This window comes from Sus scrofa, chromosome 3 (genome assembly GCF_000003025.6).
Source record: "Sus scrofa isolate TJ Tabasco breed Duroc chromosome 3, Sscrofa11.1, whole genome shotgun sequence".
Lineage (NCBI taxonomy): Eukaryota > Metazoa > Chordata > Mammalia > Artiodactyla > Suidae > Sus > Sus scrofa.
This window is the reverse complement of record NC_010445.4, coordinates 24,419,086-24,441,880: the sequence shown is the minus strand read 5'-3', so window position 1 is coordinate 24,441,880 and position 22,795 is coordinate 24,419,086. Positions and strand designations below refer to the sequence as shown.

Genomic DNA, 22,795 nt, shown 5'->3' with positions numbered 1-22,795 from the left:
ATTTATCATTTTTGCCATGTGGCTCTTCTGGCATTGTTTAAGAAGTCTGTCCCTACTTAGAAGTTCAGAAATATTTTCCTACTGTTTCTTCTTTTTTTCTGTCTACAATTTGAATGTTAATCCATGAGGATTTCAAATTTATATATGGAGTTCCTGTCGTGGCACAGCGGAAGCAAATCCGACTAGGAACCATGAGGTTGCAGGTTCAATCCCTGGCCTCGCTCAGTGGGTTAAGGATCTGGCATTGCTGTGAGCTGTGGTGTAGGTTGCAGAAGTGGCTCAGATCCCACGTTGCTGTGGCTGTGGCGTAGGCAGGCAGCAACAGCTCCGATTAGACCCCTAGCCTAGGAACCTCCATATGCGCCAGGTGCAGCCCTAAAAAGACAAAAAATAATAATAATAATGATAATCAACAGATAGAATGTGTGTACCCAAGTTAGAAAATCCCACTGAATGCTTTCAGGATTCAGGGCTCACTTTAGCACAGGGAGTAACCCCTTCATGGCAAAAGGGCAGCATGTGTAATGGAAAAATACCAAAAGTAAAAAAAAAAAAAAAAAAGTTGTATATGTCTTATTTAGGTAGTCAGTATCATTTTTCTCCATATAGAATAAGGCAGTTTTCTGAAAACTATTTAAAATAAGCTGTCCTGAAATTCTTTTTTTTCACTATTAGGCTCTATATTGTATACATCAATTACATTACACTATCAGTGCAATATTATATTACTATTACAGTAGTTTTGTGTACCATGTCTTAATATTAACTGAGACAGACTCCAAGAAGACCCATTATGGAACTAGCAGACATGATGTTTAAGGTGGCTCTATAACTATTGTCAATGAAATAAAAGAAATTAAGTGCACAATGATAGAAAAGATAAAAAAGAATGAAGCATAAAGCCTTAAATTGGAAACTACAAGACAGATTTAATAGCCAAATGAAAATGACAGAAGAATAAGTGAACTTGAAACTATAAAATATACTCAATCTGAAAAACAAAAAATTTAAAATGGAGTTTCAGTGAAATGTAGGGAAATACTAAATGTTTAATTATATATTAATAATATGTATAACTAGAGTCCTTGAAGAATAAGAAAGAAAAGGGTAGGAAAAAATAATATGTAGAAAAATGGCTGAAAGAGTCCAAAATTTGATTAAAGACAGTACCCATATAGTGTCTGGAACTAATTATATGCATCAGATAAAATAAATTTCAAGACAAAGGGTCAGTTGTTCAAGAGGATATAAACGTGTATGCATCATAGCAGAGCTTCAAAATATATGAAACAAAAACTGGCAGAATTAAAGTGAGAATTGGGCAAACCCACAATCATAGAGATATCCATATCCTTCTTTTTTTTGTTTGTTTTCTTGTTTGTTTTTTATTTTTATAATTTTTTTCTTATTTTCCCACTGTACAGCAAGGGGGTCAGGTTATCCTTACATGTATACATTACAATTACATTTTTCCCCCACCCTTTCTTCTGTTGCAACATGAGTATCTAGACAAAGTTCTCAATGCTATTCAGCAGGATCTCCTTGTAAATCTATTTTGAGTTGTATCTGATAACCCCAAGCTCCCAATCCCTCCCACTCCCTCCCCCTCCCCCTCCCATCAGGCAACCACAAGTCTCTTCTCCAAGTCCATGATTTTCTTTTCTGAGGAGATGTTCATTTGTGCTGGATATTAGATTCCAGTTATGAGTGATATCATATGGTATTTGTCTTTGTCTTTCTGGCTCATTTCACTCAGGATGAGATTCTCTAGTTCCATCCATGTGCTGCAAATGGCATTAGTCATCCTTTTTTATGGCTGAGTAGTATTCCATTGTGTATATATACCACTTCTTCCGAATCCAATCATCTGTCGATGGACATTTGGGTTGTTTCCATGTCCTGGCTATTGTGAATAGGGCTGCAATGAACATGCGGGTACACGTGTCTCTTTTAAGTAGAGTTTTGTCCGGATAGATGCCCAAGAGTGGGATTGCAGGGTCATATGGAAGTTCTATGTATAGATTTCTAAGGTATCTCCAAACTGTTCTCCATAGTGGCTGTACCAGTTTACATTCCCACCAGCAGTGCAGGAGGGTTCCCTTTTCTCCACAGCCCCTCCAGCACTTGTTATTTGTGGATTTATTAATGATGGCCATTCTGACTGGTGTGAGGTGATATCTCATGGTAGTTTTGATTTGCATTTCTCTTATAATCAGCGATGTGGAGCATTTTTTCATGTGTTTGTTGGCCATCTGTATATCTTCCTTGGAGAACAGTCTATTCAGGTCTTTTGCCCATTTTTCCATTGATTGATTGGTTTTTTTTTTTTGCTGTTGGGTTGTATAAGTTGTTTATATATTCTAGAGATTAAGCCCTTGTCGGTTGCATCATTTGAAACTATTTTCTCCCATTCTGTAAGTTGTCTTTTTGTTTTCTTTTTGGTTTCCTTTGCTATGCAAAAGCTTTTCAGTTTGATGAGGTCCCATGGGTTTATTTTTGCTCTAATTTCTATTGCTTTGGGGACTGACCTGAGAAAATATTCATGATGTTGATGTCAGAGAGTGTTTTGCCTATGTTTTCTTCTAGGAGTTTGATGGTGTCCTGTCATATATTTAAGTCTTTCAGCCATTTGGAGTTTATTTTTGTGCATGGTGTGAGGGTGTGTTCTAGTTTCTTTGCTTTGCATGCAGCTGTCCAGGTTTCCCAGCAATGCTTGCTGAATAGACTTTCTTTTTCCCATTTTATGTTCTTGCCTCCCTTGTCAAAGGTGAATTGACCATAGGTGTCAGGGTTTATTTCTGGATTCTCTATTCTGTTCCATTGGTCTGTCTGTCTGTTTTGGTACCAGTACCACACTGTTTTGATGACTGTGGCTTTGTAGTATTGCTTGAAATCTGGGAGAGTTATGCCTCCTGCTTGGTTTTTGTTTCTCAGGATTTCTTTGGCGATTTAGGTCTTTTGTGTTCCTATAAATGTTTGGATTGTTTGTTCTAGTTCTGTGAAAAATGTCATGGGTAATTTGATAGGGATTGCATTGAATCTGTAGATTGCTTTGGGTAGTATCCATATCCTTCTTTCAGCAACTGTTACAACTACTAAACAGAAAAAATATTAAAAGTAGGTGATACGAATAATATTTTAAGTTTCCCTAAACTGATTAACATTTGTAAAACAAATACTTAACAGTGGAAGAATACATATTTTTTTTTAAAGAGCACATGGTATTTTCACCAGGATAATTCTTCAGTGGGTTATGAAACAAATCCCATTAAAACTAAAAAGACCAAAATCATACAGAGTTTGCTTTCCAATGACCGTGGAATTAAATTAGAGATCAATAACAATAAGGTAATTAGAAAAAATGCAAATATTTAGACATTAAACAACACCTTTCTAAATAATCCTTGAGTCAAAAAAGAAGTCACAAAGAAATTTTAAAATGCTTAGAATTCCCGTCATGGCACAGCAGAAAGGAATCCAACTAGGAACCATGAGATTGTGGGTTCAATCCATGGCCTCACTCAGTGGGTTAATGATCCGGTGTTGCCGTGAGCTGTGGTGTAGGTTGCAGATGTGGCTCGGATCTGGCATTGCTGTGTCTGTGGCATAGGCTGGTGGCTACAGCTCTGATTAGACCCCTAGCCTGGGAACCTCCATATGCCACGGGTGTGGCCCTAAAAAGACGAAAAAAAAAAAAGAAATTTTAAAATGCTTTAACTTTAATAATGAAGAAAACATGACATATTAAGATTTGGGAGGAAAATTGCGTTGATACAGCTAAAGCAAAGCAGTGGCCTAGGAAGAACTATAATTTTATGTGTTCATATGAGAAAATAGAAAAATGTAAAATTAATTATCTGAATTCCAACCTTAAAAATTGAGTAACTACTATACATAAAATAAATAAGCAACAAAGATTTACTGTATAGCTCAGGAGATTATATCCAATATGTTATAATAACCTATACTGGAATATAATCTGAGAAAAGGTAACTGAATCAGTACACTGAACACATTATTGTAAATCAGCTATACTTCATTTAGTGCAACAGCCTCCCTGACCTAAATCTGTGAAATAATTGTTATTCTTTAGTTCTTACTTATTGTACCAATCCGCAAGACTCCAGATATGTAAAAGTACTTTTCAAGTAGAAAAAAATTTAGTAAAAGAAAAGTAAATTACATCCTAAGCTGGAAGCGAGAAAATGGGGAGTAGTAGGATGTGAGGTTCACCTGCTTGCACAGATACATCAATAATGCATCTACCTCTACCTATGGAATGATTCGCACAGAAAATTTTTTTGAATGTTGGCAAGAGACCTTTGAATGTTAGAGCAAGAAAACCTTCTCAAAATGGGGTAAGACAAAGAAAGAAGAAAAAAGAGAGAAAATGAAAAAAGAAGCAGAATTGGACCTGCTCCCCTAGGAGATCAGGAAAGAAAAGCTCCTGCACCCTGGGAAGTTTCCCCACCAGTAGGAGATGAGCCAGGACAGAGGAGGAACTTTAGAGGATTGCAGGATAACACTGCAATTGGTGTGAAGCAGTTAAAATGGAACGTCTTCCCAAAAAAACCCAGTGTTACTTGCCCTGGATATGCTACCATCCCAACCATATGCTGATACAAGCAGGAGTTGGGAACTAAAATTTGGACTTTGGAGATCAGACCCATAGAGAGATCTGGGGCTGGCTACACCAGAAAAAACTAGGATTGGCCATGCAGAAAGAGCCTGGAGTGACTAGAGTCTGGGGTGATCATATCTGAAGGTGTAAGCCGAGGAAACACCGATAATCTTGGAGACCAGGCACCACGTTTGGGGATGCTGAAGGAAGGGGCGGGATCCACTACATGACAGCCTTGTTCCCTGCATGTGCTCTGGCTGCAGGACCCCACCTGCTGCAACTCCAGGAGCTAGGGCAGGAGCAGATGCTGCCTAGGAACAAGCTGGGGAGCAGCTCCTACCCTAGGGCTGCAGAGCCCCACCCTAGAGCTATAGCACTGATAAATTTTCAGCCAAACTCATCATGGGAAAAAACCCCTTGGGGGGGCTCAAATCAGTAAAATTAGAAATGAAAAAGAACAAGTTAATTGACACCACATAAATACAAAGGATCATGAAAGGTTACTGTAAGCAGCTGTATGGCAAATAAATGAACAAATTAGGAAAAAATGGACAGTTTCTTACAAAGGTACAATCTGCTAAGACTGAACCACGAATAAAAAGAAAATATAATAGACCAATCACAAGTACTAAAATTGAAAATGTGATTCAGAAACCTCCAAAAAAAAAGGCCTAGCACCCGATGGCTTCACAGATGAATTCTGTCAGACATTCAGAGAAGAGTTAACACCTGTTATTCTCAGACTCTTCCAAAAAATGCAGAGGAAGGAACATGCCCAATTACATTCTATGAAGCCTCCATCACCCTGGTACCAAAACCAAAGATATCACACAAAAAGGAAAATTTACAGGCCAAGATCAGTGTTGAACATAGATACAAAAATCCTCAAAAAAAATTAGCAAACTGAATCCAATTATATTCAGGATCATACACCATGATCAAGTGAGATTTATCCCAGGGATACAAGGATTCTTCAATGTCCACAGATCAATCAGATAAGCACATCAACACAGGGAAGTATACAAACCATATGATGATCTCAATAGATGCAGAAAATACTTTCGACAAAGTCCAACATCCAGTTTTGATTAAAAAAAAAAAAACTCTCCATAAGAGGGGCATAGAGGGAACCCACCTCAACATAAACAAGGCCATATATGACATACCCATAGCTAATATCATACTGAACAGTAAGAAGCTGAAAGCCTTTCTGCTAATACTAGGAACATGACAAGTATGTCCACTCTCGGCACTTTTATTCAATTTAATTTTGGAAGACCTAGCCATGGCAATCAGAGAAGAGAAAGAGACAGAAGGAATTTAAATTGGAAGAGAAGAAGTAAAACTGTCACTATTTGCAGATGACATGATACTATACATATAAAATCCTAAAGACACTATAAGAAAACTGTTAGACCTCATCAATGAATTTGGTATTACTGCAGGATACAAAATTTTAATAAACAGAAATATTTTGCATTTTATATACAATGAAATATTAGAGAAATTAGGAAAATTAGGAAATTAGGCCGGCAGTTTTAGCTCCAATTGGACCCCTAACCTGGGAACCTCCATGTGCTGTGAGTGTGGCCCTAGAAGGCAAAAAACAAACAAATCCCATTTAACATCATATCATAAAGAATAAAATACCTAGGAATAAATGAAGAGACAGCCCACAAAATGGGAGAAAACATTTGCAAATGATGCAAATGACAAAGGCTTCATCGCCAGAATATACAAACAACCCCAAAACTCAACAATAAAAAAACAAACAACTGGAGTTCCCATCATGGTGCAGTGGAAACGAATCCGACTAGGAACCATGAGGTTGCAGGTTCGATCCCTGGCCTTGCTTAGTGGGTTGAGGATCTGGCATTGCCGTAAGCTATGGTGTAGGTCCAGTGCTTGGATCTGGCACTGCTGTGGCTGTGGCATAGGCCGGAAGTTTTAGCTCCAATTGGACCCCTAACCTGGGAACCTCCATGTGCTGTGAGTGTGGCCCTAGAAGACAAAAAACAAACAAAATAAACAAAACAAAAACCCAATCAAAAAATGGGTATAAAACCTAAAAAGACATCTCTCCAAAGGAGACAGGCATATGAAAAGATGCTCAGCATCACTAATTACTAGAGAAATGCAAATAAAAACTACAGTGGTCACTGTAGTCAAAATGGCCACTGTTAACAAGTCTACAAATAACAAATACTGGAGAAAATGTGGAGAAAAGGTGGGAATTTGCTCTTGGTGGGAATGTAAATTGGTACAGCTACAATGAAAACAGTATGGAGCTTTCTCAGAAAACTAAATATAAAACTAGCATATGATCCAGCAGCTCCACTCCAGGACATATATTTGGACAAAGCTATATTCAAAAAGTTACATGCACCCCTGTGTTCATTGCAATGCAATTCACAGTGGCGAAGACGTGGAAACAACCCAAATATCCATTAACAGATGAATGGATTAAGAAGATGCAGTACTTTTGTACAACGGAATACCACTCAGCCGTAAAAAAGAATGAAATAATTGTATTTGTAGCAACATTGATGGAACTAAAGATTCTCATACTATGTGAAGTCAGAAAGAGAAAGACATATACCATATGATATTACTTATATCCAGAATTTAAAACATGGCACAAATGAACCTATCTATAGAAACAGAAACAAACAGACATAGAGAACTGATTTGTGGTTACCTAGGAAGGGGAGGGGGAGGGGGATGAATGGGGATTTGAGGGTTAGCAAGCTGTTACATTTAGAATAGATAACCAATGAGGTCCCACACTAGAGCATAGGGAACTATATCCAGTGTCTTGGGATAGAACATGGTGGAAGATCGTATGAGAAAAAGAAGGAATATATATGTATGACCGGGTCACTTTGCTTTACAGCGGAAATTGACGTAACATTCTAAATCAACTGCACTTCAATATAAACGAATGAACAAATGAATGAAAAAATAAATCCTAAGGTGCCTTTTAGTTTTATGGATTACTTTGTTTCAGTAAAACATTTTCTTGGAGACCATACTCTATTTCTCATTGTAATGGCTCCGTCCTTGTGAGCTTCATTTCTTATTTTACATATCCAAGTCTTTCTCTCTCCAATATTTGATTAAATCTGCATACTTTTTGTAAATATGGATTGCATTTAGGAAGCTTATCACTTTCATTAAATGTAATTTAATTTGGGGAAGATACGAATCAGATTGATCTGACAAACTAGCCCTTATTTGTATGTCACATCTGTGCTAGGTTCTCAGAGTAATTATGTTCAGTTGGCCTTGATACAACAGTAAAGTTAGTTTCTGAATGTTACAAGCGATGGCTGACCGCCGTTGTCTTGTTCTTTGTATGTCTGAGCTGTTCCTTAGCCCGCTTTACTTAGCCCGCTTTACTTCGCAATGTTTGTTTTATCTCATAGGGTACATTAGAGAAGGGTTCCTGGCTGTACAGCATGCCTTAGATAAGGCCATCATGCTCTATCATGATAGCAGTGCTAAAGAGACGCTATTTGATGGCATCAGCATCTTTGTACAGAGATATCCATACCCAGCTCATCCTCAAGACAGATTATTTTTGCTCACTGGTGATTTCTTACCTTTGATGTTCATACTCATGTTTGCTCCAACTGTACTTTCCATCATGCGATTCATTGTCTGGGAAAAGGAAAGTAGATTGAAGGTAATTCCATTTATCTTCTGATAAAGTTTCTGTAAAGATATTTTTAAGCCCATAGAGCTCTGTTGTCTGGAGAGTTGGATTATCTCTGCATATTCAGCATTATTGGGTGGCTGGTTATACCCCATAGCAGCACATTACATCCCAGTAACAACAAATACAGAGCTGGAAGCATGACTTTCCAAGCTGGAAGATTTTCAGAAGCAAGCTCTCTGTGGGCAGCAGCAGGAAAGGTAAAACTGAGGGCAGGGAGGGAGACAACGCAAGGTCACTAGTAGAATTTGCTGTTTCTGGTACCTAGAGTAACAGTGGATTTCAACCACAACTCACTTCCTGGCTAAATTAAAATAAATCCTATTTACCTTGATATCTGCTGCCCTAGATAACATGTTGGTGTTTCAACAAAAAATTGTAAGGAACACCAAAAATTAAGAAAAGACATAGTCCAAAGAGGCAAATGAATAATTAGGCTCAGATAAAGCACCAGTGTTAGAAATATAAGGTAAGGAATTTCAAATTATTCTGATTAATAATTTAAGGCTCTGAGAGGAAGGAAATGTGTCCAGGATGCTTAAGACCACCACTACTTTCTAAAATCACTAGAAGGCTTCATGGGATTCAGAATAGAGATATGATGACAGCTAGGAATTATTATAATGTTATACAGGAGGTGTATGTAGCTAGATCATAAGAGGAAATGACACAGGCAAAGCCTGTAGGAACTAACCTGTGGGCTTTCTCAAGTAATTTGACCTCTTGTGAAGTTACTTGACAAGAGTAAAGAGGTCCAGTAGGCTTGACCCTGATGAGGAATGAATCAAAGATTTGAATAAGACAGTTGAAATTATACAAACTGAAATGCAAAAAGAAAAAATGTAGAGATCTAGAAGAAAGCATCCAAAAAAGACAGTACAGTATCAAATGATATAACGTGTATATAATTGGAATCCCAAAGGCAAGATGAGCTAAGAGATAATGGCAGAGAATTTTCCAGAATTGAGAGACATCAAAACACATATCCAGAAAGCTCAGGAACTACAAAGCAGGGTAAGTCCCCCCGCCGACACACACACACCCCTAGATATATATTCAAACCACTGAAAATCAGGGACAAAAAAAATCTTAAAAGCAACTAGATGGAGGAAGAAGACACATTGCCTACAAGGAAGAAGTGTAAGAAGTACAGCTGACTTCTAACTTACAGGTGAATTTTAAAAATAACATAGATACATTTCTCTAATATCCCTCAAAGAAGAGTATAATGGAAAAGGGATCTTAATCTCAGTATTTCAAAGTATAATTTGAAATGTTTTCCATTTTGGTCCAATACTAGGTGTAGTATTGAAAAAAAAAATCTCTTAACTCAAGAGAAAAATATTTTAATGCCAGAGATGCCCTTACTAACTGCATACTTTTGATCAACACATGTAACTTTCTGAGCCTTGATTTTTTTTTCGTTCATAAATTGAGATAGTACCCACTTAAATAAGCTTTATAGGAGTTGAATTAAAATATATGTGAAAATATTATGAATTGCTGTTATGTGTAATATTTGATTTGTATTGAATTTCCTACAGGAGTACCAGCTCACAATTGGACTTAAAAACTGGATGATTTGGACTGCCTATTTATTCACATTCCTCCTTTTTTATATCTTCATTATCTGTTCCATATGTGTGTTATTCTTTGCCAAGGCAAGTGTTCAGTTTTATGCTATAGAAATGTAGTAAGTTACATACATAATATTAAATTTTTATTAGCTAATAGAAATTTTAAGAAGTAAAAAGAACAGGTGAAATTATTTTAATATATATTTAATTTAGCCAAGTATGTACAAAATATCATTTCATTATGCAACTAACCAGTTTAAAAATTGAGATATTTTACATTCTTTTCTGTACTAAGTATTTCAAGTTCCAGTGTGTGTTTTATATTTACAGCACATCTCAATTCGTATGCTATATTTTCATTAGAAATAGTCGATCTGTAGTTGACACAGCTTCAGTTTTCTAATTTAAACTAAAAATAACTAAAATTCAGGAAGTTCCCTTGTGGTGCAGCAGGTTAAGGATCCGGTGTTGCTGCCGCTGTGGCACAGGTCATAACTGTGGTGCAGATTTGATCCCTGGCCCAGGAACTTCCTCATGCTGTGGGTGCAGCCAAAAACAAGACAAAACAAAAACAAAAATAACTAAAATTGAGTGAAACTAAAAGTTCAGCCTCTCAGTCACACTAGTAACTACATTTCAACTGTTTCATGGCTGTATCTAGGTAAATGGCTCTTATTTCTGACATCTTAGTTCTAGTTGATAACCCGTATGGCTATCATTTGAAAAAGGAAAAGATAATTTTAGTGTGATTGGTTTCATGTTGCCAAGAGGATGAAAAACGGCTTTTATTTTCTTCAGTATGAAACTAAGATGCTGCCAAATCTCTGAGAAAAACCTAAATCCTTCTGTAAGATGTAAGTTACTTAGTTAATTTTCTATCTCAGTTGAGTTTTGGTCACGGAGCAGTATGATCATTTCATTAGGGCCATTATTTTCTCCCTCTTCCCTTGTGTTTGTATGCCACTATCGTGTACTTTACATGATGTCACAATTGTTTTGTTGTAGATTTTCAATGAGCAAGTCTTCCTCTACAGTGACTATAGTTTCATCTTTGTTTTTCTTGTGTGTTATGCCATCGCTTCAACATTCTTTTGCTTTCTGGTTAGCACATTCTTCAACAGAGGTGAGTCTAAGACTTGTATAACAGAATTATTGTTTTAATTGACCAAAATAGTTTCATATTTGTGAACTCCTTTTAGTCATCTCATATGTAGTCTTGGCTTACATTCTGATATAGAAGATGAATTGCTCATGAAATAATTTGACAGAAGGTAGAAGGTGTATTGAAATTTAATATGGCCCAGTGCATATAAAAGAGATAGTTACCAGTTAGAACTTAGGAAAATTAAATAAGGCTTCCTGCAGAAGTTGGTTTCAAATCACTTCTGAAAACAAATCAAGAAAAGAAGGTATTCATTCATTCATTTATTTGGCATGTCTTTGTGCACTTACCATATAGCAAGACTCTGTATCATATACATAGACAAAGGAGAATTGATTCTCTGTGTATGCCCACAAAAGAAATATATGTGTAACCAGATAACCCCAAATTGGTCTATCAATGATTTTACATAAATAATTCTCTATTAACAGTTTTTATTTCTTTTTTAGACCATAAGTGTTAACTATTATTCCTCTATTATCTTTCTTCTCTACTGAACTATTGTCTGAATATTACCCCATTAGATAATTTTAGAGTATAAATGTAGTTTTAAAGTAAGACTTTTAAGCATCATAGGTAATTTAACTTTTAATATAGTATATGATCAGCTGATTTGTTTTCATAGTTCAAAGTTGGTATTCACCATTGTGCACAAAAGAATTAACAAACCAGGCATGAGACTCTTACCCTTAGAAAGTCCTTCAAGAAAGTTCTAGAGGATCCAGCATTGCCATGAGCTGTGGTACAGGTCGCAGACACAGCTTGGATCTGGTGTTGCTGTGGCTGTGGCATAGGCCGAAAGCTACAGCTCCACTTAGACCCCTAGCCTGGGAACCTCCATATGCCATGGGTGTGGCCCTCAAAAGACAAAAAAAAAAAGGAAAAAAAAAAAGTCCTTCTAGAAAGGCTAGAGTATAAGAACTTAAATTTTTGGAGGATTCCCCCCATTCTCTTAGGTACTTTGTGGCTTACTGTACCTAAAATGCTTGTGCAAACAATATTTATAGGGAATGTGAGCTTTCCTTCTAAGAGTCTTAAATCTTGGTGTATGTTAGGCCAGGAATGCCTATATGACCAGCTCCCAATAAAAACCTTTGTCACTGAATCTGAGTCTAGCCAACAATATTTCATACATGTTGTCACAATTCATTGCTAGAGGAGTGAAGCACAACCTATGTGATTTCACTGAGAGAGAACTCTTGTAATATCACGCCTGGTTTCCTCTGAGCTTTGCCTCATGTTCCTTTTCCCTTTGCTGATTATGCTTTGTATCCTTCCATAGTTAGTATAACATTATTTATTCATCATGGCTCCGAGTATGATTATATGCTAAATCCTCTGAGATGTCCTAGTAGGTCATTGAATGTAGTCGCGGTCTTGAGGACACCAACAAAATAACACAAGAAAATTTGTGGAAGAATACTGTGTTGAGCTAAAGCAGAAGGGATATGTTGAAAATTAAAATAAGACTGCCAGATAAATAGGAGTTACTGTATTTATAAAAACTTAAAGGGACATTTTTTAATTTTTTTATTGTAGTTGATTTACAATGTTGTGTCAATTTCTACTGTACAGCAAAGTGACCCAGTCATACATATATATGTACGTTCTTTTTCTCACATTACCCTCCATCATGTTCTATCACAAGTGACTAGTACATCATGATCTCGTTATTTATCCACTCCAAATGCAATACTTTGCATCTACTCCCACTCCATCCTACTCCCTCCCCATCCACCTTGGCAAACACAAGTCAGGTCTCCATGTCCATGTGTTTGTTTCTTTCCTGTAGATAGATTCACTTGTGCCATATTTTAGATTCCGCATACATGATACCATAAGTGATATCATATGGTATTTGTCTTTCTCTTTCACTTTCTCTTTCACTTCATTTAGTATGAGAGTCTCTAGTTCCATCCATGTTGCTGCAAATGCGTTATTTCGTTCTTTTTATGGCTGAATAATATTCCATTGTGTGTATTTACCACATCTTCTTAATCCGTTCATCTGTTGATGGACATTTAGGTTGTTTCCATGTCTTGGCTATTGTGAATAGTGCTGCAGTGAACACGCAGGTGCATGTGTATTTTTTAAGGAAAGTTTTGTCTAGATATATGCCCAGGAGTGGGATTGCTGGGTGATGTGGTAGTTCTGTATTTAGTTTTCTGAGGTACCTCCATACTGTTTTCCATACTGGTTGTACCAATTTACATTCCCACCAGCAGTGAAGGAAGGTACACTTTTCTCCACACCCTCACCAACATTTGTATTTGTTGACCTGTTAACAGTGGTAATTCTGACTAGTGTGAGGTGGTACCTCATAGTAGTTTTGATTTACATTTCTCTAATAATCAGTGGTGTTGAGCATTTGTGCCTATGCCTGTTGTCCATCCGTATATCTTTGGAGAAATGTCTATTCAGGTCTTTTGCCCATTTTGCAGTTTGGTTTTTGGGTTTTTTGCTATTGAGTTATATTAGTTGTTTGTATATTTTAGAGATTAGTTCTAGTCATTTGCATCATTTGAAACTATTTTCTCCCATTCCATAGGTTGTCTTTTTGTTTTTTTTTTTCTTATTGTTTTCTTTGCTGTGCAAAAGCTTGTAAGTTTGATTAGATCACATTGGTTTATTTTGTTTTTATTTTTGTTTCCTTGGGAGACTTACCTAAGAAAACATTCATATGGTTGATGTCAGAGAATGTTTTGTTTTGCCTATGTTCTCTTCTAGAAGTTTTATGGTGTCTTGTCTTATGTTTAGTCTTTAGGTCATTTTCAGTTATTTTTGTGCATGGTATGAGGGCTTGTTCCAGTTTCATTGATTTACATGTAGCTGTCCAGTTTTCCCAGCACCACTTGCTGAAGAGACATTTTCCCATTTTATATTCTTGTTTCCTTTGCTGTAGATTAATTGAGTATAGTGTCTGGGTTTATTTCTTGGTTCTCTCTTCTGTTCCATTGGTCTGTATATCTGTTTTTGTCCGGTACCACAAAGAGTATAGAAATTATTTCAAGTATCTTCTCTGACCATAATGGCATGAAACTAGAAATCAACCACAGGAAAAGAAATGAGAAAAAAAAAACTGACTGCATGGGTACTAAATAACATGCTGCTTAAAAACCAGTGGGTCAACAGGGAATTCAAGAGGGAAATTTAAAAATACCTTAACACAAATGATCATGAAAACACAACCATTCAAAATCTGTGGGATGCTGCAGAAGCAGTGCTTGGAGGGAAGTTCATAGTGATACAGACATTCCTCAGAAAAGAAGGAAAATCTCAAATCAAGAACTTAACTTACCAACTAAAATAATTAGAAAAAGAAGAACAAACAAAACCTAAAGTCAGCAGAAAGAAGGAAATCCTAAAGATCAGAGAGGAAATCAATAAAATAGAGATTCAAAAAACAGAGGAAAAATCAATAAAACCAAGAGCTGATTCTTTGAAAAGGTAGACAAAATTGACAAACCTCTGGCCAGACTCACCAAGAAGAAGAGAGAAAGAACTCAAATAAACAAAATAAGAAATGAAAAAGGAGAAATCTCAATAGATATTGCAGAAATACAAAAAAAAAAAAAAAGAGGATACTATGAACAATTACATGTCAACAAATTTGACAACCTAGAAGAAATGGATAACTTTCTAAGGACATACAGACCACCAAAACTGAATCAAGAAGAGACAGATCAATTGAGCAGACCAATCACTAGAAATGAAATTGAATATGTAATAAAAACACTCCCTACAAACAAAATTCCAGGACCAGATGGCTTCACAGGCAAATTTTACCAAACTTACAGAGAGAAATATATACCCATCATTCTTAAACTTTTCTAAAAGGTTGAAGAAGAAGGAATACTCTCAAAGACATTTATGAAGCCACCTTCACTGTAATACCAAAACCAGACAAAGACACTACCAAAAAAAGAAAATTATAGGCCAATATCTTTGATGAATATAGTCACAAAAATTCTCAACAAAATTTAGCCTACTAAGTCCAACAACATATAAAAAAGAACATACACCACGACCAGGTGGGATTCATCCCAGGTCCACAAGGATGGTTCAATATATGAGAATCAATCAACATCATACACAGCATCAACAAAAGAAAAGTCAAAAACCACAAGATCATCTCAATAGATGCAGAAAAAGCATTTGACAAAATCCAACATCCATTCATGATAAAAACCCTTACCAAAGTGGCTATGGAGGGAACAAAACATAATCAAAGCCATTTATGACAAACCCACAGCAAATATACTCAATGGAGAAAAGCTGAAAGCCTTCCCACTAAAATCTGGAACAAAACAAGAATGCCCTCTCTCACCACTGTTATTCAGCATTCTATTGGAAGTCCTAGCCACAGCAATCAGACAAACAAAAGAAATGATAGGTATCCAAATTGGAAGAGAAGAGGTAAAATTGTCACTTTATGCAGATAACATGATGCTATATAGAGAAAACCCTAAGGATTCTGCACAAAAATGACTCGAACTGATCAACGAATTCAGCAAAGTAGCCAGATAAAAGACCAATATTCAGAAATTGGTTGCATTTCTCTATACTAACAATGAAATATTAGAAAAGGAATATAAAAATACAATGCCTTTTAAAATCACACCCCAAAATTAAATAAACCTGCCCAAGGAGGTGAAAGACTTATATGTTGAGAACTATAAAATATTAATCAAGGAAATTAAAAAGGATCCAAAGAAATAGAAAGATATTCCATGCTCCTGGGTTGGAAGAATTAATATTGTAAAAATCGCCATACTGCCCAAAGCAGTCTACAGATTCAATGCAATCCCTATCAAATTACCCATGACATTTTTCACAGAACTACAACAAACAGTCCAAAAATGTATATGGAACCATAAAAGACCCAGAATTTCCAAAGCAATTGTGAGAAACAACAACCAAGCAGGAGCCATGACTCTCCAAGACTTCAAGAAATATCACAAAGCCACAGTCATCAAGACAGTGTGCTACTGGTACAAAAAGAGACATACAGACCAATGAAACAGAATAGAGAACCCAGAGATAAACCCAGACACCTATGGTCAATTCATCTTTGACAAAGGAGGCAAGAATATAAAATGGGGAAAAAAAGTCTTTTCAGCAAGTAGTGCTGGGAAAACTGGACAGCTGCATATAAATCAATGAAACTAGAACACACCCTCACACCATGCACAAAAATAAACTCAAAATGGCTAAAAGACTTAAACATGAAACAAGACACCATCAAACTCCTAGAAGAGAACATAGGCAAAGCATTCTCTGACATTAACCTTGCAAATGTTTTCTTAGGTAAGTCTCCCAAGGCAACAAATAAAAGCAGAAATAAACCAATGGGACCTAATCAAACTTACAAGCTTTTGCACAGCAAAGGAAACCATAAAAAATAAATAAGTAAATAATGCCATTTGCAGCAACATGGATAGAAGTAGAGACTCTCATACTAAGTGAAGTCAGTCAGGAAGAGAAAGCCAAATACCATATGATACCACTTAAATCTGAAATCTCATATACAGCACAAATGAACGTTTCCACAAAAAGGAAACTCATGGACTTGGAAAACAGACTTATGGTTGGTTGCCAATGTGGAGGGAGAGGGAGTGGGATGAACTGGGAGTCTGAGGTTAATAGATTCAGACTATTGCATTTGGAGTGTATAAGCAATGAGAACCTGCTGTTTAGCACAGGGAAACTATTTCTAGTCACTTGTGATGGAACATGATGGAGGATAATTTGAGAAAAAGGATATATATATAAATATATATAAGTGTGTGTGTGTATGGGTCACTTGGCTGCTGTGCAATAGAAATTGAGAACACTGTCAATCATCCATAATGGAGAAAATAAAAATCACAAAATAAAAAATAAACACAGTCTTGAACAGCTATTGGTCATAGAAGGAATCAAAGGAAAATCTGAAAAAATAATTTTTAAAAATTTTAATTGGGAAAATTAGAACATTATCTTGAGAGAAATGAAAACAAAAAGGTCAGTATACCAAAACTTACAGGATGCAGCAGAAGTAGCATGAACAGGAAGTTTACAGTAAAAACATCATCATTTCAAAAGAAAAAAGCTCAAATAATCTAATTTTACACATAGTAGTAGAAGTTCTCGCCAGGACAATTAGGCAAGAAAAAAGAAGTAAAAGGCATCCAGATAAGAAAGGAAGAAGGAAAAATACCTCTGTTTTCTAATGACATAATTTTATATGTAGAAAATCACAACAGTCTTACCAAAAATGTTAGAACTAATAAATTCAGTAAGAAGTCTAACACAAAATCAGCATATAAAAATCAACTGTGTTGCTATATATTAACAATGAGCTATCCAAAAAGGAAATTAAGAAAGCCTTCCATCTTGCAATGTTATTGAAAATAATACTTAGGAATAAAATTAAGCAAAGAGGTGAAAGACTTTTATACTTAAAACTACAAATCAATCAAGACCAGAAATTAAAGCAGACACACATAAAGGAAAAACACCCTGTGTTTATGGATCAGAAGATTTTGTATTATTAAAAATGTCCATACTACCCAAAGTGATCAAGTTAAAGCAATCCCTGGCAACATCCAAATGGCATATTTTATAGAAATAGGGAAAAAAACTAGAATTTGCATAAAACTAAAGACTCTAAATAGCCAAAGCAGTCTTGAGAAGGAAGAATAAAACTGAGGGCATCACACTTGATGATTTCAAAATATATTGCAATGCTACAGTAATTAAAACACTATGGTACTGGCATAAAAACAATGTAACAGAATAGAGAGCCCAGAAATAAAACCATGTGTATAGTCAGCTGATCTTCAGAAGGAGTACCAACAATACCGGATAGGGAAAAGTTCTCTTTGACAAGTGGTATTGGGAAAAGTGGATATCCACATGCAGTTTAATGAAATTGGGCCCCAATCTTACACCATACACAAAAAATTAAGTCAAAATGTACTAGGGTCTTAAACATCAGACCTGTGATTGTAAAACTTCTGGAGGGAAATGCAGAGAAAAGCTTCTTAACCTTGCTGTTGGCTATGTTTTCATAGATATGACACCAAAACCATAAGTATCAGGAGCAAAGGCAGTAACGTGGAACTACGTCAATTTAAACTTTTTTTTTTTTTTTGCACAACCAAGGAAGTTATTTAGAGGCAGCCTATAGAATAAAAGAAAATATTTACAAAGCTCATATCTGATAAAAGCTTAATATCCAAAATATATAAGGACTTCTATAACTTAATAGGAACGAGACAAATAACAATTTTAAATGGGCCAGGGAACTGAATAGACATTTCTCTGAAGAACACATATGAATGGATGATGTGTATAAGAAAAGGTGCTCAAAATTACTATCAAAGGCAAATCAGAAGCACAATGTTATTACCTCACACCTGTCGGAATGGCTACTATGAAAAATCATACAAAATACAGCTTTACAAGTGTACAAGAATGTGGAGAAATTTGAACCCTTATACGTTCTTGGTGGGAGTGTGAAGTGGTGCAGCCTCCATCTAAAACAGTATGCACATTCCTCACAAATTTAAAAAATAGCTACCATGTGTTCCAGCAATTCCTCTTCTGGGTCTTGCCCCAAGGAATTAAAACCAGAATCACTTAGATATACTTGCACTTCCATGTTCGCTACAGCATCATTCTCAACAGCCAAGATATGGTAATGACCCAAACATTCATAGGTGGATAAATGGATAAAGAAAATATGGGGTGTATGCATACAATGGCCTGTGATTCAGCCTAAAAAAAAAAGATGAAAATTCTACCATTTATGAAAACATAGATGGACCTGGAGGGCATTATGCTAAGTAATGTAAGCCTGAAACAGAAAGACAAATACCACATGATCTCTTTTATGTGCGGGAGCCAGAGTAGTCAAACGTAGAAGCAGAGACTACAGTGGTGGATGCTAGGGGATGGAGTGTAGCTGGGGAGATGATGGACAAAATGTACAAAAATGTAATTATGCAAGGGAAATAAGTTCTGAAGATCCACCAGTGCCTATAGCTAACAGTACTGTAATGTGTCCTGAAAATCTGAGAGGATACACCTTTCGTTAAGTGTTGTTACCACAAGAAAAAAACAATACTAAAGGAGGTAGGTAGAAACCGAGAGATGCTGGATGTATCTATGGCCTTGATGGTGACGATGGTTTCGTGGATGTATAACTCACCCTTGAACTTGTGGAGTTGTATACATTAAATTTGTACCATTTTTTACACATTAGCAATGCCTCAGTAAAGAGGTGTTTTGGAAAATTAAATCTTTGGGAATGATGATAGACTTTTAAAGAACAGGGTATAGGTTATCCTAAAGGGAGTTGAAAACATTTTATCATAAGAATGAAAAGGAGAAACACAAGTTGAAATATGATATGGACTGAATTTTTTTCCCCTCATTTGTATGTTGAAGCCATAATTCCACATGTCTTATAAGGATTAGTGTCTTTATTAAAAGAGATACTAGAGAGTTTGTTCTCTCTCTTTCTCTCCCATGTGAGGACACAGGAAGGAGGCAGCCATCCACTTGCCTGGAAGAAAATTCTCACCAGGAACCAAGTCAGCCAGCACCTTGAACTTGGACTTGCCATCCTCTAAAACTATGAGAAATAAATCTCTATTATTTATCCACCTGGTCTATGGTATTTTGTTATGATATTCCAAGCATACTAACACAAATTGCAAGGAGTCATTTTAGGCTGGCTCCAAGCCAGGTTTTCGTTTAGATGATATTAGTCAGGAAAACATATTTAGGAGTTCCCATTGTGGCTCAGTAGGTTAAGAACCTGACATAGTATCCATGAGGATGCAAGTTCGATCCCTGGCCTCTCTCATTGTGTTAAGGATCTGGCATTGCTGCAAGTTGTGGCATTGGCCGCAGATGCACCTTGGATCTGGCGTGGTTGTGGCTGTGGTGGAGGCCTGCAGCTGCAGCTCCAATTCAGCCCCTAGCTCAGGAACTTCCATATGCCATAAGTACAGCTATAAAAGAAAAAAAGAAAACATCTGAAATTTCTGGGGTCTACAACAGTGTCTTAGAGGAGTTGTTTGTTAAATGTGTATATTATCTTTTTACAATAATATCTTGGTGTATTTCTTAGGTCAGCCTGTGGACAGACCCTCTGATTGGGTCAATTACTGTGAGCTCTTTGCCTTAATTGTTGATTTGGTTGATGACAGGAAAGCTGACAAGGTTTTTGAATTATAGGCCTTGTCAGCCAAACTTGATGGCATGTGGGCTTCAGCATTTGCCAAGTTCATTAGAAACAATGGCTTATTTGGAGGGTTTGGGCCTCCTAATTGCAAACTGATGAAAATACCTGGACCAATAGTAACAAGACAAACAACCTACAGAATGGTATGCAATTGCACCTAAGAGGCTTTTGTTGTCTGATACTGATTTTCTTTCTTTGATGATAAGGACAGATTGTCTGGTGTCATCATTACAAGATATGGTGTTGATTTATTATATCTCCAAATATGGTTTTTCTTTTCTAAGTAGTTTTCTCTCTCCTTTTTTGGTAATCCTTTGGTTTGGAAATTGTCGTACAATGCTAAATAGTAATTTCCTACAGGGGATCACAGGGAGAGCCCAGATTAGTTATCTATGACTTATAATTCTGGTACATTCAGGAAGGTTTTTTGATGTTATAATTTTAATATCAACTAGGTCACATATCAGATGGCCAGTTGCCTGGCCTGTGGGAAAATCTACATTAATGTATGCCGGAAATATGTGCCCTCCATCTGGTCTTCAGCCCTGATGAGATGAGGTATTTACAAAGCTAGGAAAAGCTGTTATTATAACGAATTCATATATAATGGGTCTGTATATTTGGAGACTAGTCATAATCTCCCTTTAAATACCAAAAAGTGCAATGAAAAGTTTTTGAAGGTTGTGAGTTGTGATCTGAGCAAGGGGCCTTGAATTAAGAGAGATTATTATCTGTTCATGTGCAGGCCTAGAATTGAAAAGAAGTTGTTTGCAGAGACCACTGTGTCCCTCCATTAAACCAGCTATCAGGGACCTATCAGGTTCATAAAAGTTCTGTTGAATGCCTTTTTAAAGAGCCCACCATTGAGAAGTGAAACGTGTGCCTTGGTTACTGTCAGTAATATCTGTAACTCTGAAGGGGATAAGCAATATCCCAGCAAGCCTTGTAATCATGGTCTTCATTTATATAGAGACACATGGAATTTTGACTTATATTTGGATTATCAATTCGTAGGCAGTGGCTCCACAGTTTGTAATAAAAGTGAATATGAGGCCGTTTGTTAATCAGGACACCAGTGCTAAGATGACTGCCTCATTGACCCTTGGTGGAACTTGGCTTTATCAGGGGCGTCCATCATGGATGGAAAGCAGAAATTCTACTGAGCTCCATTATTTACGGTTATGGCAGTTCCATTTGTACAGTCTGTGAACTCTCATTGCGTTTACTCAGCCCCAAGTGGTTCCCCAGGTAGCCATGGGGTCTGGAGAAAGGACAACTTCCTTTAGCAAAATGACATCCGGAAAAGGACTGACGTCAGAGGAGGCCACCCCCTTGGCAACTGGGATATGCCAGAGGGCCCAGATTTGTTTCTTTATAATGGAGGCCTCAGCAAATGTGACAAGACTTTTGGGGTGCTTCCTCCATGACCTAAAGCACACTGGGCTGCTGAGTAGGGCAATCACAATCTTAGGAGAGTCTGACTCCTGAGATTATGAGTCTTTATTTATAGGAGAGCCTACTATGTAACTATGTAATAATATATAGCACAGAGCCAGTTTTTTATTAGAAGCCTATATCTTTACTCTCTAAACCTGTCTTTGTGTCTGTACCACACTGATTATTGTAAATTTATAGTAAATTTTGAAATCAGAAAGTGTGAGTCCTCCAGTTTTCCAAGATTGTTTTGGCTGTTTGGGGTCCCTTGAGATTCCACATGAATTTAGGGTGGATTTTTCATTTTTGCAAAGTATGTCATTGGGGTATTAATAAGGATTACATTGAAAATGTGGATTGCTTTGGGCAGTATTGACATATTAGCAGTATTAAATCCTCCAATTCATGAACCTGTGATGCCTTTCAGTTTACTTCTTTAATATCTTTCCAGCAATATTTTGTGTCTTTATTGTACAAATCTTTCACCTCCTTGTTAATCTAACAAAAGATTGTTAGTTTGCTGCTATTAGAATTGTTAATCTCCTTTTCAGATTATTCATTATTAGTGCATAGAAACAAACTAATTTTTGAGTGTTGATATTTTTTTTTGTCCTGCTACTTTGCTGAATGTATTGTTTAGTTCAGATAGGTTTTTTGTGGAACTTTTAGGGTTTTCTAAATATAATATGACTACAGGTATTTCCACATCTATATTCATAAGGGAATAGTGGTCTGTAGTTTTCTTGTCACATATATCTGATTTTGGTTTCAGGGCAATGCCAGCTTCATAGAATGAGTTAGAAACTGCCCTCTCCAAATTTTTGAAAGAGTTTAAGAAGGATTGGAGTTAAGTCTTCTTTGAATGTAGAGTTCAAGAGTAAAGCCATCAGACCCAGGGCTTTTATTTATTAGGAAGTTTTTGGTTACTGATTCAATCACCTTACTAGTTGCATATCTATTTAGATTTTCTGTTTTTTTGTGATCCAGTCATGGTAGGTTATGTGTTTCTAGGAATTTGTCCATTTCATGTAGTTTCATCCAATTTATTGGT

At 36.5% G+C, this 22,795-nt stretch overlaps 1 protein-coding gene across 5 annotated transcripts in view; it reads left to right on the top strand.

Moving 5' to 3' along the window:
• Nucleotides 1-22,795, top strand: part of LOC100524794 (ATP-binding cassette sub-family A member 3-like) — a 226,959-nt gene that overhangs the window by 29,705 nt on the left and 174,459 nt on the right. The window contains exons 6-8 of one of the 5 annotated variants that reach the window (XM_021086498.1): nucleotides 8,047-8,306; nucleotides 9,881-9,991; nucleotides 10,919-11,036. The exons of the other annotated variants lie outside the window; for them this stretch is intronic. Coding sequence (XP_020942157.1) covers nucleotides 8,047-8,306; nucleotides 9,881-9,991; nucleotides 10,919-11,036 — 489 coding nt within the window. The remainder of the gene's footprint in view (nucleotides 1-8,046; nucleotides 8,307-9,880; nucleotides 9,992-10,918; nucleotides 11,037-22,795) is intronic. 5 annotated transcript variants of the gene reach the window in all.